Source organism: Ostrinia nubilalis, chromosome 1 (assembly GCF_963855985.1).
Source record: "Ostrinia nubilalis chromosome 1, ilOstNubi1.1, whole genome shotgun sequence".
NCBI lineage: Eukaryota > Metazoa > Arthropoda > Insecta > Lepidoptera > Crambidae > Ostrinia > Ostrinia nubilalis.
The window spans coordinates 1,727,768-1,754,515 of NC_087088.1; the positions used below are offsets into that span (position 1 = coordinate 1,727,768).

General features: G+C 40.9%; 2 protein-coding genes and 1 long non-coding RNA gene across 3 annotated transcripts in view; 2 read left to right on the top strand and 1 right to left on the bottom strand.

Annotated features, from left to right (window-relative positions):
* LOC135078003 (14 kDa phosphohistidine phosphatase-like) overlaps nucleotides 1-26,748 on the top strand; it is a 516,815-nt gene that overhangs the window by 77,532 nt on the left and 412,535 nt on the right. The window lies entirely within an intron of this gene.
* Nucleotides 5,791-18,090, bottom strand: LOC135076964 (uncharacterized). Its single transcript, XM_063971498.1, has 19 exons — nucleotides 17,995-18,090; nucleotides 17,117-17,239; nucleotides 16,303-16,434; nucleotides 14,673-14,852; nucleotides 13,558-13,635; nucleotides 13,155-13,223; nucleotides 12,702-12,770; nucleotides 12,543-12,575; nucleotides 12,318-12,362; nucleotides 12,194-12,250; nucleotides 11,957-11,995; nucleotides 11,737-11,793; nucleotides 11,609-11,660; nucleotides 11,036-11,098; nucleotides 10,889-10,965; nucleotides 7,170-7,404; nucleotides 6,890-7,015; nucleotides 6,610-6,735; nucleotides 5,791-5,825 (listed from the first exon to the last, which is right to left on the bottom strand). The coding sequence occupies exons 1-19, from the start codon at nucleotides 18,088-18,090 to the stop codon at nucleotides 5,791-5,793; spliced, it is 1,692 nt and encodes a 563-aa protein (XP_063827568.1).
* LOC135074800 (uncharacterized) lies at nucleotides 20,355-21,630 on the top strand. Its single transcript, XR_010257894.1, has 2 exons — nucleotides 20,355-20,983; nucleotides 21,072-21,630. It is a non-coding gene; the product is annotated as an uncharacterized LOC135074800 (long non-coding RNA).

The following is a 26,748-nucleotide window of genomic DNA, read 5'->3' on the forward strand; positions in this document are numbered from 1 at the left end:
ATTTCTCCCCTCCGCCCTTGGCAGAAACCGGACCTTATCAAGGGTTAACGTGTTTCGATGTTTACCTTGACGGCGAGCACGCCGCAGACGGCCTCGCCGGGCAGCGCGCCTTGCACCGGCACCACCTCGATGTAGCTGTCGTTGCCGGAGCTGTATGCCAGCAGGTCGCCCAGGTATAGGTACGCGTAGCTGACGACAAAGCATTTAAATATTGGTCAGCATTGACAACGACGATCTGTAGGCCTAAGATGCGCGCCGTGATAACTTTTATCGACGTCAAAATGTATGGGAAAAATCGATAAAATGGCGTGATAACCGCTTATTGCGGCGCGCATCTTAGACCTACTGGTGAAGGTCGCGGAAGGTGACTGGATGCGGGCGGCGCAGGAGCGGTCGTTGTGGAAAACCTTGTGGGAGGCCTTTGTCCAGCAGTGGACGTCTTTCGGCTGAAACGAACGAACGAACAGTGTGCCGGTATGCACAATACCAAATCTCTTCATATCTTATCTTAATCACGTTCACAGTGTCAGCACATTTATCACGTATAGTGCTGATGCTGTGACGTCATTTACCTTTAATCTATATCGTATAAATAGTCACGCAGTTCACATTAATAAACAGATTAATATCAGAGACTAACTACAACCCGTGTCTCATTTATACGGTCCCCCAACATGGCACAAATTGGTGACCCCGACGAAGAAGATGAACCCGACGAAGATGACACAAATTGCTGACCCCAACGAAGCAGACGAAGCCGACGTACGACGACGAAGATAAAGTACCAAATCAACGTGATGTGAGACGTAACCTCCATCACCACCATCTTCGGCATCAGCCTCCGCCAGCTTTCACCATCTAACATGGAATCAAATTGGTTACCCGATTGAGCAGAGCAAATCCGTGACGTCACCAACATACAATCACCGTCATCATGTCAACTCCGTGCAAATCGTGCAACACAACACTACGAGAAGTCGCTGCCAGTACCCCTGTCACGTCCGTATTCCCGAATTCTGGAAGGACCAACCTCGTCTGTGCAGCTGGAATCAATTTTGGCAATTCAAAAGATTCAAATCGCTAATATTAGAGAATGCAAAAATAATGAAGTCTCAGCAGTTCAACAGTCAACTACAACATCAGCAAAATTCAAGACCAAACAATAGAAAATGTGCTAACACAGCTATAACATGTGCAATTGAAATAATGATTGTGCCATGACCGTGAAAATTTTGCGACGCAGCAGTTACAGGCCAAGGTCGCCTAGTCAAGTAAGAAGATTTTGTTATTATAATATGTATCAACGTATGCAGAAAAATGTGAAAAATCATGTGATTGGAAACAAACGAACCAAGGAAACTAAAAATCGCACAGCCAGCACGGCTTCTGTGCTATCTACCCGTCTAACCGCCTTATTTTTACCGACTGAAAAAGTGGTATGAGGTTTTTTAATCGTTACGGGAGCAATGTAAAAGTGATAAGCAACAATGCTAAATGAGCAATATGTTATATACCACGAATGGTTCAAAGATAAACACTTACGGTGAGAAAACGCTGACTCTTAACTTGGGAATTCAATCATTTAGAAAAGTGTGAGTCCCTCCAGAGCGAATAATTTCTTAGGTTATCCGATAACGAGCCAAGGAATCGCCCAACAGAGCAGAAATACAAAGCAATCGATGAATTTTGAAACACAGTTAAGGAATTGAGAAAATTACGCAGCCGCGTATCAAAGTATTCATAATGAATATTTCAAGAATGATAATTCGCCTATCCTTTGGTCTTCAGAAGCCGATAACGCTTATGAAATGTGCAAGGACACAAGGCATGAACGCTGTGACTACAGCGCACCCATCGCGTAAAGCGCGAGGGCAACCCACGACTGTGAAAACGCCAGATAAGGAAGAAGCCAGTGGTTATATTTTGTTACATTCTCATCTTTATAAACATTTCACTATTTTTCTCCACATGATTTGCATAACGTAGATAGTTATTGTAATTTGTAATAAGTAATTAGCACATTATTTTTATTTCTTGTATGTAAGTATGTAGAGATTGATTGAATTGAACATTGAACCTGTATTAACGTAGATAATTTATGTATGTTATTGTAGTTAGCGCATTATTTTATTTTTTCTTATTTAAAGGGGGGGAGTACTGTGCCGGTATGCACAATACCAAATCTCTTCATATCTTATCTTAATCACGTTCACAGTGTCAGCACATTTATCACGTATAGTGCTGATGCTGTGACGTCATTTACCTTTAATCTATATCGTATAAATAGTCACGCAGTTCACATTAATAAACAGATTAATATCAGAGACTAACTACAACCCGTGTCTCATTTATACGGTCCCCCAACATGGCACAAATTGGTGACCCTGACGAAGAAGATGATCCCGACGAAGTTGCCACAAACAGCATTGATAAAGAGGCTTCAAGATTAAACGTGAGTAGCAATTTGATGTGGCATCGTAAATTAGAATAGAGCACGGCATTACAGAACGACGTTTTCTCACAAGTCACTTTTAAGCATTACCAATCAGGTACAGATTTATGAACCGAAGATGAAGAATTTAAGCTCTGACTGACTTTGAATTCGACTTCGAACGTTGTGGTGTAGTAATAATTACTCCAGTTATTGAGCAAAAGGTCTTACCTGTAGCAAAATAATAACAAATCATATTCCTATGTCACGGGATTCTCACTTTATCCGTACGGATACAGGCAGCTATTTTCAAGTTACGTTACGTTTAAGATTGCAAACAAATCTGACAGTTATGTAATGGTTTAGAGTAGTTGAAATTTAATATGATTTCTCACCCAATATCCTCACAGTTGTCCAAGCCCAGTGGGTCTTCAGGCGGCTCGCTGATGACGCTGAAGATGACGCAGTCTTTAGAGCTGTGCTCGGTGCGGTTGGTGGAGCGGCACTTGGCCATGTGCCCCAGCAGCGGCAGGTCGCAGTCCGTCAGGTGGAACTCTGGGGGGGCAAGAGTCAGTTAGTGACTGGTGGAAGAGGCTCAGTGTGCTTACCATGACTTTACGTTAGGTGTGCTCGCTAGCGAGTACGTCAAAAATCTCTACGTACGTAAATGGTAGGCACACTGTTCTTGAAATGGGGAACCTTTTAGATATGGGGTATCGGTTACTAAAGATCGTCGCGGGCGGCTCGCTAATGAGGCTGTAGTGTCAGGTTGAATTTTGGGGGATTGGAGCAAAAGTTGGGACTGGTGGAAGTGGCTGTCTTTTAGATATGGTGTATCGGTCGTACGTACCGGACCGGAATCGTACGTACCGGAAAACGCAGCGTGGGACGTCCACCTACAAGGTGGACCGACGACATCGTAAAGGTAGCAGGGAAGCGCTGGACGCAGACCGCTACCAATCGACCAACGTGGAAAGCATTGGAGGTGGCCTATGTTTAGCAGTGGACGTCCTATCAGTAGCGGCGTAAGGGGGGGGCGGTGGGGGCGGTCCGCCCCGGGTGCCAAGCATCAGGGGGTGACACAAGTCGCGCTGATTAGTACTCACTGGCACATTTGCATGGCAAATCTGCGGTCTATGTCATGATACGGGGGGGTGGGGGGTGTGATTTTCTTTCAATCTTCGAATCGGTAAGTAATTCCAAAATCCTGGGAAGGTACCAGGGGGTGCCATAGGACTTGTGACGGGGGTGGGGGGGGGGGGGGGGGGGGGGGGTGATCGCCCCGGGTACCAACCCATGCTACGCCGCCACTGCGTCCTATGGCTGAAATGATGATGGTGATGATGATCGGTCACTAAAGGTAGCCGCGGATCTTCGGGCGGTTCGCTAATGACGCTGAAGATGACGCAGTCCTTAGAGCTGTGCTCAGTGCGGTTGGTGGAGCGGCACTTGGCCATGTGCCCCAGGAGCGGCAGGTCGCAGTCCGTCAGGTGGAACTCTGGGGGGTTGGAGTAAGAGTCAGTGACTGGTGGAAGTGACTGTCTTTTAGATAAGAGAAATCGGTCAATAAAGGTTATCGAGATCCTCGGGCAGCTGATGACGCTGCAGACAAGGAAATGACTGTCTTCCAGATATGGGGTACCAAGTACCGGCTCAAATTTCAAATCATCTGGCTTAGTTAACCTTGCCAATAGAGAACACGAAGGTAGCTGCATTTGAGACTCCTAAAGTCGGGCCTCATTCTTTAGCGGCACTCCAGTCAACGTGCTGCGCGGCACTACGCAGCAACTCACAGTGCTGCGTAGTGCCGCGCAGCGCGCGACGCGATGCTTCAGTGCATTCCAACCTTTTATGACCAACCTAGCGTGCCTTCTACATGTGCAATACCGAGCGTCATTGTGTAAGCGACGTGTAGCGCAGTGTCGCGCAGCGACACGCCGCTGGAATGCGTTCCGACCTTTAGAGTACATAATATCATGACCAAATCTAAGGTGCCTTCCGCAAGTGAAATTAAGGCAAATGGGTGCTTACTCTTGCTGAACTGGAAGTAGCACTTGTCGACGTAGCTCCGGGGCTTGGGCAGGCTGACGGGCGTCTCGAGCTCGGCGCCGCACAGTGGTCCCGATTTAATAAAACATGGACATTGATGCTAGAAGCACGAAATTTTTTTTGATGGTTACTGTTATTATAACTAATAAGGCAAAAAAATATTACAATCCTACGACGTCTATTTCTTAGTAAAAAAAAATATATACATATTTTTTGTATGGAAGAAATTACGTTTCTGTCAATTTTTCGAAATTCTTAAACGATGTCAAAATGCCGATCACACATGTTATAAAACAAGTGATTCTGAGTATTTCATGCGAAGATACTTGTCACTTATCTCTGCGTACTTTTGAGTTATCGAGGGTTGAAAAATCGATTTTTTTATATTAAATATTACCACGAAAAATTGCCAAAATTACAATATGGTGTATAAGGGACACCTTTGATGACACATAACAACGACTCGCACTCGCGCGCGCTCGTATGCATCAGCTTTTAATAAAATAAAATAAAAATTTAAGGGAAATCGTTGTATGTATAGGTCTGCTGGCCGTCAAAAAGTAGCTTATACGAGAGGTTGCCCAATTTACAATATGTCCATCATTGATAACTCACACAAATATCATCTCTCTGAAGGATAACAAGTTTTTTTTGTTTCCAGAAGCTCTTGATAGGATGGAAGTCCATAAATACTCTCTGAAGCGAGAATGAATCTCAAATTGCGATATTGCCATTTTGACAAATTACATGATGTAACTAGCGCTAACGTTTATCTTCAGGTAGACACAGTTTTAAGTTAAAAGATTGTCTACTATTTCACACTGTTCTTCGGTTTTGGAACAGTTCTTTGATTTATAGGTAGTCGCTAATTTCGTTTTGTTAGAATCTTTCAGTTTAGCACATAAAGCGTAAACTAATTCCTCCTCAGAATGATCTAAAAGTGTTAGAGAGCGCCTCTTCTTCTGCAGAAGAAGAATTTTGAATAAATCTTCAAAAGGTTTTTTATTTATACTAGAAGTCGATGGTTGCACATCTACTTTCTCAGTCTCATCAACTGGAGCGTCTTCCTCGGTATTAACGTTGTCTATGCGTTGTGTTAACTCGGTAAAAAACATTGTTTAAATCTATATTTTTACAATTCGGCCAGACAATTTCAGACTAAAATGACGAACGTATTGGCATTGAATTGTCTTCCGAAGATTTGAGTAATTATCAAATCATTAAGTCGTAATTTTACAAGCAATATATCAAAGATATGGTCTGCTTCCAGCAGAGCCCAAAAGACATTTTTGCACCAGAATTCGCATTGGCTAGACTCTGAACTGAACTCTAAAACTGTGTCTACCTGAAGATAAACGTTAGCGCTAGTTACATCATGTAATTTGTCAAAATGGCAATATCGCAATTTGAGATTCATTCTCGCTTCAGAGAGTATTTATGGACTGCCATCCTATCAAGAGCTTCTGGAAACAAAAAAAACTTGTTATCCTTCAGAGAGAGATGATATTTGTGTGAGTTATCAATGATGGACATATTATAAATTGGGCAACCTCTCGTATAAGCTACTTTTTGACGGCCAGCAGACCTATACATACAACGATTTCCCTTAAATTTTTATTTTATTTTATTAAAAGCTGATGCATACGAGCGCGCGCGAGTGCGAGTCGTTGTTATGTGTTATCAAAGGTGTCCCTTATACACCATATTGTAATTTTGGCAATTTTTCGTGGTAATATTTAATATAAAAAAATCGATTTTTCAACCCTCGATAACTCAAAAGTACGCAGAGATAAGTGACAAGTATCTTCGCATGAAATACTCAGAATCACTTGTTTTATAACATGTGTGATCGGCATCTTGACATCGTTTAAGAATTTCGAAAAATTGACAGAAACGTAATTTCTTCCATACAAAAAATATGTATATATTTTTTTTTACTACGAAATAGACGTCGTAGGATTGTAATATTTTTTTGCCTTATTAGTTATCATAGCAGTAACCATCAAAAAAATTTTCGTGCTTCTAGCATCAATGTCCATGTTTTATTAAATCGGGACCACTGTGCGCCGGAGCGGCCCAGGAACGTGTACGCCACGTAGAGCGCGGCCACATTGTCTCTAGACACTCACTCTTGCTGAACTGGAAGTAGCACTTGTCGACGTAGCTCCGGGGCTTGGGCAGGCTGACGGGCGTCTCGAGCTCGGCGCCGGAGCGGCCCAGGAACGTGTACGCCACGTAGAGCGCGGCCACATTGTCTCTAGACACTCACTCTTGCTGAACTGGAAGTAGCACTTGTCGACGTAGCTCCGGGGCTTGGGCAGGCTGACGGGCGTCTCGAGCTCGGCGCCGGAGCGGCCCAGGAACGTGTACGCCACGTAGAGCGCGGCCACATTGTCTCTAGACACTCACTCTTGCTGAACTGGAAGTAGCACTTGTCGACGTAGCTCCGGGGCTTGGGCAGGCTGACGGGCGTCTCGAGCTCGGCGCCGGAGCGTCCCCGGAACGTGTAGGCCACGTAGAGCGCGGCCACATTGTCTCTAGACACTCACTCTTGCTGAACTGGAAGTAGCACTTGTCGACGTAGCTCCGGGGCTTGGGCAGGCTGACGGGCGTCTCGAGCTCGGCGCCGGAGCGGCCCCGGAACGTGTACGCCACGTAGAGCGCGGCCACATTGTCTCTAGACACTCACTCTTGCTGAACTGGAAGTAGCACTTGTCGACGTAGCTCCGGGGCTTGGGCAGGCTGACGGGCGTCTCGAGCTCGGCGCCGGATCGGCCCAGGAACGTGTACGCCACGTAGAGGCGCGTGACGCGCGCGTCCGCCATGGCCGCGCACTCTTCGTTGAGCGCGAGCCACATCACCGTGATGTCCACGCACTGGCCGACGTGGTCGTCGCTCGGGTCCCGGTCCGTTGATGATGACGTCTGGGACATACAGACGTATTGTTTTTGGAAGTTTGATGGTCAAATGTCTAATAGAGTAAGTGTAAGTGAGCTGCCACACTGGCGGATTACAAGCGTATTCAACGCGGAGCGGCGACGCGGCGGAGACGCCGCGGATGCGCAACGTTTCTGCCTAGAGTTTTCGCTTCGTATTCGCCGCGGAGCCGTCGCCGTTCCGCTTTACAACCGCTTGTAATCCGCCAAGGCCCTAAAGGTATATTTTTGGGAAAGAATGAAACTTTTAATTTATACCTAAATTTCTATAAGCAAAAAAAGTTTGAGAATCTTAAGTGTTGAGGAGTAGACGTTATTTAAATTTACATAACGTTGATAAACAAACTACTAAAACTTTTGTAAAAAAAATCCTGATAGACCGCCTATAACGCACAGAAATCATTACATAATGGACATGGCGCACAATTTTTGTTGAAGATGCCAATAAAAACTACAAAAAATTAGAATGAATACTGTATTTTTACTTTTTTGATATCTTTAAAAATGACTGAAATATTCAAGCTCAAAGTGCGCTCTTCCGCTTGGAGCGATTTTCCGCGCGGATTTTGAAAATGTGACGTAGTAACATGAAAAGCTGCATGTAAGATATTATCTGTGTACAATGGTTAGAATGGTTAGTAGGGGAGCCGAAGCGGGGATTTCGGGACTTACTAAAGAGTGGCAGACTAACATACAAGGAAATACTTTGTACCTGGTTGAGTACCTCTAAGTATGAACTTTTGATATAAAACGGCATTAGTTCTTATGCCTCTCACCCAAAAAATACCTCAATTAAGCCCAAATTTGAGACACGCAGTCAAACGTTGAGTGACGACGGAATCTAGCCTAGATGGAGGACATATGAGAACTTCTGCTTCTTCATTGATGAAAACTTATCATTTACCATACCTTATCATTTTGTATTTCATTTTCATGTCACTTTTTTTTCGCTAACTGTTTAAACAAAACGTCGAATTTTTTTAAAATCTCAGGTCTTTTGAACGCACTTCTGAACGATGTCTGGTTTTAATTTCACCCTGTTTCTGCTGTAGACTACCTCCAGGGTAAACAGTTATAAAGCATGGGATTCTTTGGGTTCTCGCCTTCACTGCTTTTAACGCTACTACTACTAGGTCTCCCTATCCGTGAGAGGGCAACTACTTTTATTTTTGATTTTTTACACTTAAAACTTCATTGTACCTATTGTTCACGCAGAACTAATTAAAGAAATACATTAAATTATTTAGTTTAGAGAATTTATTGTACTTTAGACAATAAATTATATTACATTGAAATTGGAGTTAACGTGCCGGCCGGCCAGCCGGTTCGGTGGCTGATATAGATGACCTACGCTGAACTGTCCCAGCAAACTCAATGACAGGGGGGCGCTACCATCGTTCAATTAGATGGTTTCCAACATGGCAAAATCGGAACCAGCGATCCGGTATTGACAGTGGCGCCCCACTGTCAATGTCATGGATAGGACACAGTATTTTGGAACTATAGGCGAGAGGGGGATACAGTGAATGGAAGAGTGAACGCGCGCGCAGACCGAATGAGATCGACCGATAGTGATGTGTAGCTGTCTGTCATAGACACCTATCATTTAATGAAAAGATGAACTAAAATTTTTCATCGCGACTAAAATATGCTTTGGCGCGTAGCCGCACCAATGCAGCGTGACAACTGCAGTTCGGACTTCATTATGCGTCCACTACACATACAATAAAATTTGAACTATCGCATATTTTTTCTTTCTAATTCTAATTCAGTAAAAAATGTTTTTGAGACCTTCATTCAAAATTCAAAAGTTATTATCATATGACAGAACTTATGATCAGACTATGTACATTGAATAAAATATTTTTCTTTTTATCGTCAAGCTTAGCAACCTAATGTTACTAAGACACCCGAGTTTATCCACATTCAGCACCATAGCCTCCCCTTCTACAAGCCCCTCTACAAATGTCAAAATGTCACTTAACCCTTTTAGCACCAGTTTTCTTTTGTTTTTGAGAAGATGTAGGTATCCAAATTTTTATTTCAGTTAAATTATAGTCCAGTCGTTTGGTACAAATTAACGTGGTTACCTGGAGAGTGTTCTGGGAGTTTTGAAAATTGGTGTTTAAATAGATTTCGCTATGCTCTCTGTTAGCCTGTTAGTTAAGTGTGATTGCCGCGCTCGTTGAGAAATTGGAAAAATGCTGCATTAGAGAAAGTTTTGATAATTTTACATTCTTTCCTATTTCGTCGTTACAGCCAAATGACGTCCACTGCTGGACAAAGGCGAGAGGCCTTTGGGTTTTCCATAGGTTTTTTACAATGAACAGTCCTGTGCTGCCCGCATTCAGGTTCTTCCCGCGACCTTTACCAGATCGTCGGTCCACCTAGTAGGAGGCCTACCCACGCTACGTCTTCCAGCCCGTGGTCGCCACTCAAGAAATTTTCTGCCCCAATGGCCATCGTATCTACGAGCTATGTGTCCCGCCCACTGCCACTTCATTTTAGCAATTCTGCGTCCTGCGGATCTCCTCATTTCTGATTTGATCACGCAGGGAAACCCCGAGCATAGCCCGCTCCATCGCCCTTTGGGTGACCTTGAGCCTTCTTATGAGACCCATAGTAAGCGACCACGTTTCAGATCCTTAAACTTTCCTATTTATTTCACGACTAGCTTATGTCTGCGGCCTCACCCGCGTGAAATTCAGTGTCACAGATCGGCATAAATTATAGCCTATATGGTAATCTGGGTTACAAACAATAATATTGTACAGTTTCAACAAAATCCGTTTAGTACTTTTTGCGTGAAAGAGTAACAAACCTAAGACACAAGAATCTTCCTAGTTCAGGTATCAACCCACCAACGTCCAACATTCTTACTTTTTATTTTTCCTGATTATTTGTTATTATAAATATCATAATATAATCTGTTATGTTGGTGAGAAATAAACATGACTTTACTTTACTTTAAACATCCAGACATCCAAACTTTCGCATCCGCGACTTCGTACGCGTGGACCTCGTTTTACTCCATTAGGGGTGGAGTTTCGTATAATCCGCTCTTAGCATCTATAGCGCATACATAAATGTAAAAATGGCTTAATAGTGCACAAAATTGGCAATAGGTGGCATAATAATGGTTACTTTTGGGTTTGAAATGTGATTGAACGATGACAACTAACAACAGTTGTCAGTTGGGTAAAATTTTATTTTATTTGGAAAAAGACAAAAAGTGGTAAATGGGTTAACGTGCGGGGGCTGAAAAATCATGTTGTGACGTCACGCGCGAATATTGGAAATTTTTGAAAATTTAAAAAGGTGCGTAAACTTCTCGAGGCTCTATCTTCGGTAATACTGGATGGATTGAGGTGAAATAAAGACTAGTGTAATGTATGTGATCTAAACTTTAAATTAAATCATAATTTAACTTAATATTACAACTTATGCGTGTTGTCCATTCAAACAACTTTACCTTATTTTCTTTATCCCAAGATTTACTGTTTTTTGCGATGGTGACGAATTTTTTTGAACCATCTAGCCCCCTGGAAGCTGTAAAATAGTATAGGCGCTGGTTTACGTTCCTTCCATCGATTGAAATACAAAGGCTGGAAGTATTTACATTTGCTCAGCTCCGGAGGATCGTCTACTGTCGGCCGGGTCGTTTGCATGGCTTTGGATTGCTCTGCAAAGATATATTAGGAATGAACGAGACCTCATCAATCAAATCAAAATCCTCTTGTCGCAGTGTTACAACCCGGTCGAATTAACTGCGCACCTGACGACACTGACGTCACATCGACGCTATGGTACGAACGGGGGGAACGCGGGGCCCTCCCCGCGCACACTTATGCGGGTGGGAGGAGTCGTATTCCAGCGAGGTGCCCAGTCAACTTGAACAGGTTCTAGTTGCCATACTCTTTGGAAACAACTGGGCCGATTCTTGTGAAATTATTTTGTGATGGTTATTTATTAGGTTTAAGAACAAGACGTAAACTATTACTCATATCATAATCCTACGTGGTAAGGGTTTAACACGTACGATGTTGCTAGCACAGCTAGTCTCTTATATTTTTTTACTATGATTGAGGAATGGAGATAAACGTTTACACATACAACGAACATAACTCTTGATAAGTCCACCTCTATACCACAGGCTATAAAAATATTGTAATGTTTGCGAAAAATTACTTACTATTATAATTAGTGTCCTTTTTTACTAAACTAGTCATAGAACATTCATTTTTCTGTAAAGAAACTTGTGAATGAATGAACGAAATATTGAGGTAAAAAACAATACAAAATCACGATTAAAAAACTCACAAAAAAGCTGCTTCGTTTGTTTGATTTCGGAATCTGTCGCCTCGTGACTAGGCCTCTCTAAACATTAAAAATAAAAACATTAAATATATCTTAACATATGTAAACTCTTCTTACAAAGTAATGAAATATGTAGTTATAAATTCAAATGTAGATGGAATAGAGAAAAATATGAAATATAAAGATACAGACAGATATAAATAAGGTTAAAAAATATACATACCCAAGAACTAGCAGTAGAATGTGTTTGAGATGCTGCATCCTGAAAATATTAAAATGTTTAGAACTCTTTATTTTAGGCTGGGCTGCACCATCTTACTTTAACTTTAACAGATGTCAAGTCTGTTAAACTCCATACAAAAAACACCGGTTATGGTTATAGTCACAGTTAATATAAGGTGGTGCAACTCAGCATTAGAAACAAATAATGACAAATGCACATGAAATAAAAAAATCTTACATCCTCTATTTTTTCCAGTCGTGATATAGGCGGTATGTTTTCATGCACGGCGTAACGCTGGAATACAAGACACTGTTCAAGAATGTAATAGCAAACAAGAAAAATAATGGCAGGTTTCACTTACATCTAATGCTTGTTTCATATCGTTCGCCGATTTTATTTTTGCAGGCTGAAACAAATTATAATATTTATCAGTAAAGGTATGACTTTTACTGTCTCTAACTAAATAAAGGACTAGATGTAATGGAAATACTGAATAATGATACGAATACGAATAATATGTTTTCATTAAAAATTATCATACATTTTCTACGGTTAGTAACTGCGTGAATAATTAAAAAATACATACCACTTCATTCACGAGTATTCTGGATTGGGTTGACTGTATGTATCAAAAATAATGTGATTAATATTTTAGGTTTTGGTAGTAAGTACCTTATTTACCTGCATTATTGGACAGGTAAATGTTTTTAAATATTTTTTTAAGATTTGAAAGCCTATCTCTTACATCTGCATCTTTAAATCCTACTGGTCCGCGTTCGCGTTGTAGAGACACTCGGACTTGGTTTTGTTGAGGCTGCAACAAATTAAATAAACACTAAGGCTGAGTTGCACCATCTTAACTTTAACGGTAACTATAACCGGTGTTTTTGTGTGGAGTTTGACAGACTTTTGACGTTAAAGTTAAAGTAAGATGGTGTAACCTAAGGTTAAAGTGAAGATGGATTGATAGATGTATGTATTTTACAGAATAACAGTTCAACACAGAACAACATTCGAATATTTTCGATGATAATAATCAATAACATAGCTTAGATGTCATACAAGAGATTTATGTTTTGATAATTGTTTGGAAACTATAGACTCTATCCGCCTATTTGATGAGTGATGAAGTTAGAAAAAATATGTTGAAGTCGATCTATTGAAATTATAGCATTTACCACTAACAAACAAATATTACCAATTGATTGGCGTTCGATGTTGTAGCCTGTGCCGAAATACTACGACGATTTTCGGTGTTCAATGTCACCTGCAAAGATGTTACAAACAATATCTGTCACTGTCAATTATTATTCATATTGTTCAAAATATGTCATTATCCTACTAATCCTACTAATATAATATAATATAATATAATATTATAAATGCGAAAGTTTGGATGTCTGGATGTCATGATGTCTGGATGTTTGTTACTCTTTCACGCAAAAACTACTGAACGGATTTTGTTGAAACTTTACAGTATTATTGTTTGTAACCCAGATTAACATATAGGCTATAATTTATGCCGATCTGTGACTCTAAATTTCACGCGGGTGAAGCCGCGGGCAAAAGCTAGTTATTAATACATATTACTAAGCACTTACAGGAGAATTGCTAGTAGACTCCCCGTGGCTCTGACTGCCCACGCTGCGACAACGATCTGGCGGTCCCAGCGGACGACTCTAATGATAAGACAATAAGGTTCATTATTCTGAATCAAGGTACATTTTGTTATCATTACGATGTACAGGACTATTCTCACCTCTCGTTCCCACCGCTGCAACTCCTGTGTAGCCAGGATCTATAGCTTGACCAACAATAAAAACCCAACCAGTGAATGTCAAGTTTGTCCCGGGGGAAAGTTAAATTTTCATTGGGCCCGCAAATCAGTTAATCAGAACATAAAAGGACATACCACAAACACATCTCATTTAATAAACATGTTATTTTCTAGCATTTGAATATACAGGGTGTTAGGTAAATGGGTATATGAGCCGACACTAGCCCATGTTAACATGGTCATATAAATGGTATGGTGAAGTCAGAAATTTGATATCATCATTTTAATTTTTTTAATATTCATACAAAATAAATTTTATAACATCCGATTTGTTGATTGATCCGCCTCTATTGGCTGTAAAGCGATGTTATATAGCCTAAAGCCTTCCTCGATAAATGGGCTATCCAACACAAAAAGCATTTTTCAAATCGGAACAGTACTTTCTGAGATAGGCGCGTTCAAACAAACTCTTCATGATATTAGTATAGTAAAAATATGCCGAAGACAAAAATAAAAATATGACAAGGACAAAAATAAAAATATGCCGAGGACAAAAATAAAAATATGCCGAGGACAAAAATAAAAATATGCCAAGGACAAAAATAAAAATATGCCAAGGACAAAAATAAAAATATGCCGAGGACAAAAATAAAAACATGCCGAGGACAAAAATAAAAATATGCCAAGAACAAAAATAAAAATATGCCGAGGACAAAAATAAAAATATGCCAAGAACAAAAATAAAAATATGCCGAGACAAAAATAAAAATATGCCGAGGACAAAAATAAAATATGCCGAGGACAACAATAAAAATATGCCGAGGACAAAAATAAAAATATGCCGAGAAAAAAAAATATGACGAAGACAAAAATAAAAATATGACGAAGACAAAAATAAAAATATGTCGAGGACAAAAATATCTGTAATCTTTATCTTACCAAATCATACATGTCGTTCTTCTTCGCGCTGTAAGCCGCGGGAGTCTCGAAGTCGTAGAGCCCGGCCTTCTGCTTGGACGGCCGCATATCCAGGTCCTGGGACAGCTGGTCTTCGTTGTAGCGGTCGTCGTCGTCCATCAAGTTCTGCTCTAGCTGAGCTGACGGGTCGGCTGGGCCTGGCTGGAGAACAAGGTTAAAATAGTAGACTATGAAGACATATGGAGGTACCTTCAGATTATAGACCCAATACACTGAACTGTCCCACCCGGGACATTGACAGGGGGGCGTCACCGTCAATATTGGATCGCTGGTTCCGATTTTTGCCATGTTGGAAACTATACACCACTAAATTTTTATCACCGAAAAAATTTTAACAGATTAGGTAGAAACGTGTGGAATATTGAAAGCAAAAGAAAAAGAAATGGTTTTCATGAAGTTAAATTTTTTATTAAATTTTCGTTAGTCCGTATTTTACGCGTCACAGCTGGGTCACTCCGCTGCTCGCTAGAGTAGTCGTACGCGCTCGCACGTTGCATCGATCTGTCTGTCTCGCTCACGCCTCGACCACGCTTCCAGTGTTATTATTACATACTTAGCTAACTTAGACCATTTTTAATTCTAATAAGTGTTACATTATCGTACTTAAATAGTGCTAGTGACGCGTGTGTCAATAAATTACCAATTTTAGGAGGATATTTTGAGTCACTTTATTTTACTCTTTTTTTTGCATAAATGGGATCAGTATCAATAACTCATTACCCAGAATTTTTTTTTCGGTGATTAAAATTTAGTGGTGTATAATTGAACGATGGTGGCGCCCCCATGTCAGTGAGTTTTTTACCAAAAATTTTGTCTGATATTTGCAGTCAAAAGTGGTTTTGACCGATTATGAGTTATGACTGCCACACACACAACAATATTTGAGTGAGACGTTACAATGGAGTTTATTACTGGGCGTGTTAGGGAAAGTCCATAGAATAGTCGTTACTATAGAGCGTTATAAAGAAAAAATCTAAAAATGTATTTGAAAAAGCGATATCTCGGAAAGTTTTCATGCTAACGAAGTGATTCTTACACCAATACCAGGCCTATTCATCTCCGCGAGTTTACATCGAAAACAAAACACGCACGATGGCCCACCTACAGGATACTATTCGACAAGGCCTCACATACAAGCGAACATTGACTCACGCACGCGTATTCTTGTGTATGATGGAAGAAAATAAAGAAAATGGTGTACTAAATACTGTGCAGTATTTAACTGCCTAAATAATAATAAAAACACAGAATGTACTTTTTAAGTTGCCTCAAGACACTGAGAGGTAAATAAGTAGTTAATATTGTTCATGATAATTCATGCTAAATCATGTATTTCCTCCGCCATTTTCCGCAGTTTGGCACCTCACGTCACATCATTTTACCGAAGTCAGCCCTATAGCTTCGGCGCAGTGCCGATCACTGACGTTTGTCAACAAAATGGTGCTTGACTCTTGAGACAGGCTAAATTACACCATATTGTTAATGACATTGAGCATACATTTTTTTAAATACCTTCGCGAAGTAAAACTTCTGTACGTAGTAGGTACTTATTATTATTCTGTGCCAATACTTGTAACGTCACCATGCTTACATTAGCGATGGCGCGGTTGATGGCGGGCAGCAGCGCGGGATCGACGCGTAACATGCACCACAGGTCTAACACGCCCACCTCGTCGCCGGAGTCTAATGGGTCCTGTGCACGACGCAAGTGAGGTCCGGCCACCTGCAACCCAATAGGTGTTGTTATAAAAGCCCAAAAAGCCAAAACGGTGTCAGGGTCGGAATAGCCGACTCGAAACCCGAGAAACACTATTTGAACCTGTGGATCTGGAAAAAGTGCACATTATAATCACAAACCAGTCGAAAGGCCTTTTTTTGTATGGAGTTATGACGGATTCGATTTTCAATTCGATCAAAAAGTGCATGTCTAGGGGGGAGTGTCCGTTGAACTATTGTGGTAAACCCAGTCCTTACAAGCCTGTAATAGCTCAGCTAGAAGAGTTAACGGGGCTATTAGTAATTCGTGCAATCATAATCATCACTATTCATCACCAATGATTTCCACATCACCCGGTAGATAGAGGCCTGCATCTTGCGCCTTTCTTAATGAGGTCCACCAGGTGGACATCCCACGCTGCATTTTCCGGCGTCCACCTCGGAACCTTGCTGCTCCATTGATGTCGGTCGGTCATTTTTAATCATCATCATCATCTCAGCCATAGGACGTCCACAGGTGAACATAGGCCTCCCCCAATGCTTTCCATGCTGCCCAGTTGGTAGAGGCCTGCATCCAGCGCTGCTTTCTAATGCTTTTTAATATACTTTAAAAAAAGAAAGTAAATACAAAGATCACCTGAATGATATAGTCAGGAAGTCGAAGTACAGTTATTACAGCAATATCTTACCAAAGCTAAAGACATGTCAGCGCGCCTGTTGGTGTGCAATAACGCATCGCGCAGCGGCAGCGCGCAGCTCGCGAACGGTTCATTCTGCTTGTCGAGCTCGCTGATTATTATCTGCATGTTTTCCTGAAGAGAAACAAAACTTCAATGTTTGAGATCTAAAAAAATTAAAATATGAATACGTCGTCCATCGTCCCTTTTAAACCTTGAACGAAAGCTTTTTTTCGACTCTAAACACTCGACATTGGCGAAACCAATGTGCTTTAAATACACACTATTGAGGGCATTTAACAGAATAATAAAAATCCAGGTCTACAACACAATCATAGTCTAATTAAAATTAAATGTATGGTTGTTTGCCTACTTCTTAACTATAGGAATTCAAAATGGATTTCATAAGCTTATTATTTATTTACTAGCGGCCGCCCGCGTGGATCCCGTTTTACCCCCTTCATCTATCTTACGCGGTTTAGATTTTTTAAACAAATGTTTTTTCCCGCTAATTCCCGTTCCCGTGGGAATTCCTAAGTATACTATAACCTGCCCAGGAGTATGAAGAATAATTTTACCAAGTTTCGTTAAAATCCGTCGAGTAGTTTTTGTTTCTATAAGGAACATACAGACGAACAGACAGACAGACAGACAGACAGACAGACAAAAATTTTACTGATTGCATTTTTGGCATCAGTATCGATCACTAATCACCCCCTGATAGTTATTTTGAAAATATATTTCATGTACAGAATTGACCTCTCTACAGATTTATTATAAGTATAGAAGATTTATAAATTACTAGGCGTTAGCACTAGTTGTAGATGAGAACTGGTTAACATACGTGTTTGAGATAGTCTAAAAAAATATGATGAGTGATAGACACATACGTGTTTGAGATAGTCCAGGAAGTGGTCTGTGATCTTGACGTCATACTCGGTGGAGAAGTCGAACAGCACCACGCGGCCGGCGCGCATGCGAGTCATGGCGGCGCTCTGCTCGTAGAACTTCCACGTGGTGTATGATATGTTTAAGTAGGTATGAGAGATAAAGCCCGGTCCGTGAGCACGTAGAATTTTGTCCAATGACCCCAAGCTACCCATCCTTATCGCTTGCACGTAATTTTGTTGCTGTAAGGCGCCCGTCGCGCATGCGCGTCATGGCGGCGCTCTGCTCGTAGAACTTTCACGTGGTGTATGATGTGTATAGGTAGGCTTGAGAGATAAAGCCCGGTCCGTGAGCACGTAGAATTTTGTCCAATGACCCCAAGCTACCCATCCTTATCGCTTGCGCGTAATGAGGGCTATCGTTTTTATACTTAACAGTTGGCACCCCTGGCGATTGACAGGATCTTACTCTACAGTGGCGCCATCTTGATGAGTGCAAATGCGATAGTCCTCCTACCACTTTAGCGCTCACCAGTTGGTGCCACTGTCTTCGCTACTAGCAAGTGACAGGACCTTACTCTACAGTGGCGCTAACTGGTGAGCGCTAAAACGATAGCCCTCATTATGTTGCTGTAAGGCGCCCGTCGCACATGCGCTTCATGTCGGCGCTCTGCTCGTAGAACTTCCACGTGGTGTATGATGTGTATAGGCAGATATGAGAGAAACATACGTGTTTGAGATAGTCCAGGAAGTGGTCTGTGATCTTGACGTCATACTCGGTGGAGAAGTCGAACAGCACCTCGCGGCCGGCGCGCGTATTCTGCGGCGCTCTGCTCGTAGAACTTCCACGTGGTGTATGATATGTTTAAGTAGGTATGAGAGATAAAGCCCGGTCCGTGAGCACGTAGAATTTTGTCCAATGACCCCAAGCTACCCATCCTTATCGCTTGCGCGTAATGAGGGCTATCGTTTTTATACTTAACAGTTGGCACCTCTGGCGATTGACAGGACCTTACTCTACAGTGGCGCCATCTTGATGAGTGCAAATGCGATAGTCCTCCTACCATTTTAGCGCTCACCAGTTGGTGCCACTGTCTTCGCTACTAGCAAGTGACAGGACCTTACTCTACAGTGGCGCCATCTTGATGAGTGCAAATGCGATAGTCCTCCTACCACTTTAGCGCTCACCAGTTGGTGCCACTGTCTTCGCTACTAGCAAGTGACAGGACCTTACTCTACAGTGGCGCTAACTGGTGAGCGCTAAAACGATAGCCCTCATTATGTTGCTGTAAGGCGCCCGTCGCACATGCGCTTCATGTCGGCGCTCTGCTCGTAGAACTTCCACGTGGTGTATGATGTGTATAGGCAGATATGAGAGAAACATACGTGTTTGAGATAGTCCAGGAAGTGGTCTGTGATCTTGACGTCATACTCGGTGGAGAAGTCGAACAGCACCTCGCGGCCGGCGCGCGTATTCTGCGGCGCTCTGCTCGTAGAACTTCCACGTGGTGTATGATATGTTTAAGTAGGTATGAGAGATAAAGCCCGGTCCGTGAGCACGTAGAATTTTGTCCAATGACCCCAAGCTACCCATCCTTATCGCTCGCGCGTAATTATGTTGCTGTAAGGCGCCCGTCGCACATACGCGTCATGGCGGCGCTCTGCTCGTAGAACTTCCACGTGGTGTATGATGTGTATAGGTAGGTATGAGAGAAACATACGTGTTTGAGATAGTCCAGGAAGTGGTCTGTGATCTTGACGTCGTACTCGGTGGAGAAGTCGAACAGCACCACGCGGCCGGCGCGCATGCGAGTCATGGCGGCGCTCTGCTCGTAGAACTTCCACGTCAGCACCAGCGACAGGTCGCGCGAGTTTATCACCGCCTAGAAATAGTACATAAACTTCTTTCTACTAGTACACGACAAGATTCCACACCCTCTGGGCTATAGATCTAGCGCTAACTGAGTCAATGCCTGAGGTAATTATGTCAGCGGCACGGGAGGGTGTTTTTGCGCTGTCAAACGTCGGCGAGATTTTAGATGTGCTTCAGATTTGTATACTTTGCCATGTCATAATAGGTCGATGTCACCTCTCCCGTGCCGCTTCCATACCTGTGTCTGACTGACTTAGTTAAGCGACCTATAAATGTTAAAGTTAAGTATGTACATAGTTTATCGTATCCGTTATAATACGACCAAAATTGCGCATGCGCATTATCGCCGCGCTCTGCTCATAGAACTTCCATGTCAGCACTAGGGACAAGTCGCGCGAGTTTATCACAGCCTGGAAACGATAGCCACTCACTAGCACAATCTAGAAACTTCTTCCTGATAGAACACGACAAAATTCATATCCTCTGTAACGTTGCCGTTTGCTGTTTTTTCACAAATTAATATTTCTTCTCAATATTCTGATTTTGGATACCACTAGCGACATCTATTGGCGTGATTTAGAATTAATTTGCAATAGATGGCGCTTTTTGCTCAGTTAATTGAAATATACTTTGATGAAACATTTCCTAGTGTTTTTATATTGATTATTCTATTTTTCAAATAGAATATTTTCAGTGTTCTGGAAATTGTTTTCATCATGGTTTTATTAGTACAGTATTTACTTTTTCAAACGGCGAAACGAAACGTATCGCGATGTCTATGACAGAGCGGCTGTCAGTGGAGCTGTCAAATCACTTAGGAATTTGTCGATCGTGCGCAACCGCAATTTGATTATTTTCGGGAATGTAATTCCTTTTATTTCAAATCGGGTGGTGCAAAATGCATCCACGATAATTTCTTGATGAATAAATAAAAATAACACACATGAGGTAAGTTCCCGTCGGAGAATTTATTTATTTTTCGTGATTGATATTTTTCGTATTCCAGTACGTGGTTATTTCATGTGATCGTTTCTTTCAGAGATTCCCTAAATCCTATTCGGATGAGGGTATTGGGTTGCTGAAGACTGCGAGTGAAGCTTAAATTAGCGAACAGTCTTCGTAAGTATTTCTTTCCCATTGCGGTTTTTTTTCATAACCTAATGCCACGTTCCACTTGTGATTCTGACACTAGTATTTTTCGTTTCAGATGCGGGATTTCATATTTTACGATTTTACATTTCATATTTTAGATATTTCAATATTTCATATTGATTTCTATAATTATTACTCCTTTCTGAACTGCTGATCTCTTCGCATTTCCTCCTTGTCATCAAACCTCTGTCTCTGCAAGAGTTTGAACGCTTACCTGTCAAAGAGATGCAAGAGCTTCATCTGGCACTGCGCGCTTGAGGCCGTGGAGGACGCTGCTTGTAACCTAAAAGTGTGCGAGACCCGTTGGACCCCGGAAGAAGAGAGGAACGTTCAGGGTAACGGCTTATAACCGCATGGCTTCCAAGGTACCCACTTTTCCATCCTTCAAGTAGGAGTCTTTCCGACCTGACATCGCGCAGTTATCTTAACTAGTAGAGTCTTTTAATATTTAGGCTGAGTTTTAAGAAATTTGTAGTGGCAATAATATTCACCAAACCGAACCTAATTAACGACCCTGAATCCCTTGAGATTGGCACTATTACAGTAGTTATTATAATATCGTAATTGTTAACTATATAGGAGCATACGAGATAAAAATAAATTGTGTCAATTGAGAGGGAGCTGTTTTATTTATATTTTTTTAATTTCACACAAGGAACGGTAACTTATATAAATTTCTGCAAGCCGGACAACCTCTTTTTCACGTGCAGACAACTCACCATCTTCTCAGTCTGCACCGGTGGCGGTTCAATTCCAGTCACCAAGCCGCCAGGAAAAAATCCTTTCTTGCACCTCTCGACTAGATATGATTTGTCTTTGTACATGACTAGCCGCGCCCCCTTTAGTCTCTTGGACTAGATTATGATTTATCGTAAACCATTAGAATACGATCAAAACAAATAGGTACATACATACGTGCTGTGGGGTGGGGTCCTGGTGAACTGTAATACAGGCTTACAGTCTCTTACGCCTTTCATAAACACCAACTCCTCTCATACTCACTGTAGTATGAAAGGAGCTTCTTTACTTGTTTTCAGTAGCACCCATTATCAAGCTTGTCCCAACGTATCGGGATTAAAATAAGGGCTTCTTTTTTATCTAAGATATAATACAAGGTGCTTAAAGATTGACTATAGTCTGGTCCGTGAGCACGTAGAATTTTGTCCAATGACCCCAAGCTACCCATCCTTATCGCTCGCGCGTAATTATGTTGCTGTCGCGCTCGCACACTCACTGCGGGCGCCCGTCGCACAGTCGCGACAGCAATATAATTACGCGCGAGCGATAAGGATGGGTAGCTAGGGGTCATTGGACAAAATTCTACGTGCTCACGGACCAGGCTTTAGTAGCATAACAACCTCGTCAGACAGCACCACCGTCCCGATGTGCAGCGTGAAGATGCATTTCGGAGTAAAAGCATCTCCAATGCGCGGCGAGCCTGCAGCCCGCTTCAGAGCGATGGGCCCGGGGCACAGATCTACCATCAGGGACGCGTCCTTTGTAGGCTGCTTCGTCTGGAAGAGAAATAAAAAACTCATAAAACTCATTTATTTTTGCAAATAGGCTTTTAAAAAGCACTTTAACACGTCCCAATATTAACCCTACCACTGCTTCGGGACAATAAATGACTTGTAAGATTCTATCGCTGAGGTTACTTACAACGAACTCTATTAAGTGTTGGTTCTATCAATGAGGGTTTTCGCGATTGAAAAATCCGCCAGATTGCAATACATAGACGCGAGGTCCAAATGCTGCATGATTGGTTATTTTTGACATGACATTGACAGATATGTCAAAATCCACCAAACACGCAGCATTTGGACCTCGTGTCTACGTATTGCCATCTGACGGATTTTTCAATCGCGAAAACCCTCATTGTCGTAAGATTTCGGCATGAGCGATTGCAGCACATAGAAATACGCTAGTAGCCTCTCACCCGTTGTCTTAGGTGAATGACAATAAACGCAACAACGAGACGCGATCCGATGCAAAAATATCCAGAAGTCGTTTAATATACCTAATAGTGGCCTACGTAGTTGCGTGTTATGTGTCATTATGTCACGTAAAGTATTGGTCGCATTGCCTCGCATCGCGTCGTTTTGTCGCGTCCCGTCGCTTACTTAGGACAACGGGTCAGAAGACTCGAGCGATATGAACGCAGAATAGGGACAGGTCTACTATCAAAGCATCAAAATCAACACTTTTTTGTTAGGCCTGCTATACACGGACAGCTGCGACTGCATAGCAAACTACGGAAACAGTTGTAACTGCTCGAGCGGTTCCGTGTATGTGTACGTAGTGTACTGTAGTTTGCTATGCAGTCGCAGCTTGAAGCTGTCGGATACTAGCTGCTTCAAGCTGTCCGTGTATGGCGGGCCTTAGGGTTTGGAGCTGTTTCTAAGATTTAATATTTTAACAGGATATAGCTATTAACCCTTCATTTGATTTTGTTCACTGGGATGAACATTCAATTGAAAAAAATAATATGCCGAGTGCATACGTCTTAATTTCTGGTAAGTTTTTTTTTTTCACTAGAAAATATACTTAAGTTTTGGTAGAAAAATATTTTTATGTGCTAGTCACAGTCTGAAAGTGTTAATTTTAGCCAAAATGCCGGCCATAGCGAAGACTAGGCTTTAGTGTCAAGGTGTTTATTCAAGCTTTACATGTTTTTTATTATAATTGAGTAATGACAGTGGTTTTAACGTATTGCATAGTGTTCATGCTTAATAACTTGATTGATTTACAATGCTCATTTAATAAATAAGCCATGTTATACCAGGTCAAAGTCGAGTGTTCATCCCAGTGAACATTGCCAAATTACTAATAATCTTTGATTGTTCATCCCAGTGAACGTTGTCAAATAAGCTATGAAACGTTTATTTTTGCTTAATTTTATTTCAGTGGACTAATTTCTTTATTTAGAGTAATTTTTTATTTTGTTTGGGATGTTGGCAGCTTAATACTGTATATTGCATGAAATGTAATATCAGAATAATGTTTTGTTACTGGTAAAAGTGGACATAATTGTTTTCTAAATTTTCATACTAAATAATTACATATTTTAATTTAGCGGTTGTTTGTAGATTCAAAGTTTGTAGTTCCAAAGAATATTTTTGATTAAAATCATTTTTAATTTTTTATTTAAGCCCTGAAGAATATATTTTATAAATGTGAGAGCTGTTTTTTTATTATTTAGTGCGACTTGTCCACTTTTAAGTTATATGAAAAAAAAAATTATGATTTTTTCTTTATAAACATTAAACATTGTTTTACCTCAACGATCACACATAATTGTATGGTAATAGTTAATTTCTTACTATTTTGTGCACCAAAAAGCATTTGATAACATAAATTTTACTTTTTATATGAATAATTGTTTTAATTTAATGCCGCTACCCTAAATTGGCAATGTTCACCCCAATGAACAGTTAAAATTCTCCATGTATTTGGCAGTGTTCATTGGGATGAACATTGTTTTTTTTTCTATTTGGTGAAGTTTCAATTTTTTATATATTTTTTTCTGACCTATAAATAACCCTAAGAACATAAATCCGACGATGTATTTTTATTTTTTGATAAATAATGAGTCTGCCAAATTAAGGGTTAACAACCCAAACATCTATCTACTGAAAGATTTGACACAATCAACCAGCTACCTTGTTATAGCTGACCACTTATACCACTTTATAACTAGAAAGCTATTAAAATAAATATGAATACATACCATTTGTAAGGACATCCCATGCAAAACATATAGCAATGATATACCTACTGTCAAATCGAATACCTTTTACTACTTACACTCACGGAACACCAATTACTACTCAAGCTAAGGTTCAGAAAAATAAAACGCAAATTCAAAAAGATATTTCGCGTTTATTTAATATTTAAAAGGACGGAATATATTGAAAATTCACTTTGGTGAGAAAAATAGTTTACATACTATCGTTAGATATTTGAATAATATAAGACAGATCTAGGTCAAATATGTATTTTTATGTAGTTCTATTATTAAAACATAAACTACTCACGTATACATTTTTTTCTTATATTTAAAGGAGGACAAGCAGTCTTAATATTTTTAAGTTTTAACATTTAACAAAAATATAAAATAGTAACTAACTACATAGACTTTAGTCATAGTGACTAGATTATTTTCAAATACAATGAAACTTAACAGGTAAATAAAGAATAACTCCCACGCAAAACAAATGTGTATTAACTTCACAAGGCGACTATAGAAGAAAATTAAATTTAAACCAACAATTACATAATATTACTGAAATATAAATAGAATGCGTTTGTATCTACTATCAAATACGAAGGCAAATTCAAAAATACATTTTCATCACACTAAACTAGACGAGGTACTTCATAAATTCACTTCTGTAATACCACCACCTGTATAATCTACACTACAAACTAAACTACGGACTAAAACTATGTCTAATAAATGCTGCTGCAGTTTGACTAGATTATTGGAATTATCATTAAAATTAATAGCAGGCCCATATACGTAACAACAACTTAATATTATATCCAAGTAAGTAAATAATATTGTTTGGAAATAGTCCAAATCAGAAAAAGTGACTACATGACACCATTAACACGAGAAAAGAAACGCTATTCAGTAGTATAACAAATTCTGTCGCTGCAACAACAAATAAAATTATTTTGAATCTGAATTTAGATAAAAGGCATCCATTGGTGTCATAATGGTTACCTCTTTTAGACTCCAGGGGGCGTAGTTTGTGTCAAATGCATTCGATATCGACTGCTTTAAAAAAATATATGAGGATCTTGAAAGTTTCCGCTAGGGGCGCTGTACAATCCGTCATACATTACCTAACGCCCGTATTCACAAACGATGCTTGCTCAAGTGAAGCAGCAAATCGAACGCACAGCGTTGAATAAAGCTCTGCGATTGGTTCATGATCATGTGTCACCCTGTGCGTCCACGCGCACTGTGAGACCACATAGTAATGTTTGTGAATACGGGCGTAAATGACTTTTTACGCTTTCAATATCGAATTCGTTTAACGTAAACTCACACTACGCCCACAGGGCATGGAAGAGCCGAATTTCGAATTTCGAAAAGATACAGTGGTGTCATGGCACTATACAGGGTGACTTTTGTATCAGTATCCAAATTTTTTTCCTGACATTAGGTATCGTTTATAGATGACATTTTTAATAAAAAATAGGTAGGTCAAATTTTAACATCAACTATTTTTTTCCTAACCAATTAATAACGTAGTGTGGTTACCGCGCTTAGCGCGTAAACATTTTGCGGGAGAGCGGGTCGAGCGGAGAGCTGGCAACGTGTGGCAACGCTCGACCGGCCGGCCTGGCCGCGCGGCGCATCATCAATCAATCAGTCGCCCGCGCAACCCATTACGAGACGCGCGTATCGCTGCGCGCGCCGATCGTTCCGTCGCGCGGTCAACGTAACGATGTATTCGCAGCGCGAGTGTTATGAAATGATTCGGTGCTACATTTTAAGTGGAGAGAGTTTGAACCGGGCCCAGAGGAATACCTCGACTTCGTAACCAAGGACTAAACCCAACAGTGCCAAACCGGTGAACGATTTTAGCGGCAAACTGAAGCGAGATCCGCGAGCAAGTAAGTAAGTACCTACACGAGACGCGAAGTGCGAAATGACACTGTAGTTTTAAATAAACTCAAAGACAATGTACAAAAGCGTGCAAGTCTGTCTGGAGAAAAATGGT

What these genes read in the sequence shown, in the direction of transcription:
- LOC135076964 (XM_063971498.1), bottom strand. Translation starts at nt 18,090, where the DNA reads ATGACTCGCATGCGCGCCGGCCGCGTGGTGCTGTTCGACTTCTCCACC. An exon ending in TCAACCGCGCCATCGCTAAT is followed by an intron (nt 14,853 to 16,302) that starts GTAAGCATGGTG and finishes CTTGTTCTCCAG; the next exon opens with CCAGGCCCAGCCGACCCGTC. An exon ending in AGTCTACTAGCAATTCTCCT is followed by an intron (nt 13,224 to 13,557) that starts GTAAGTGCTTAG and finishes ACATCTTTGCAG; the next exon opens with GTGACATTGAACACCGAAAA.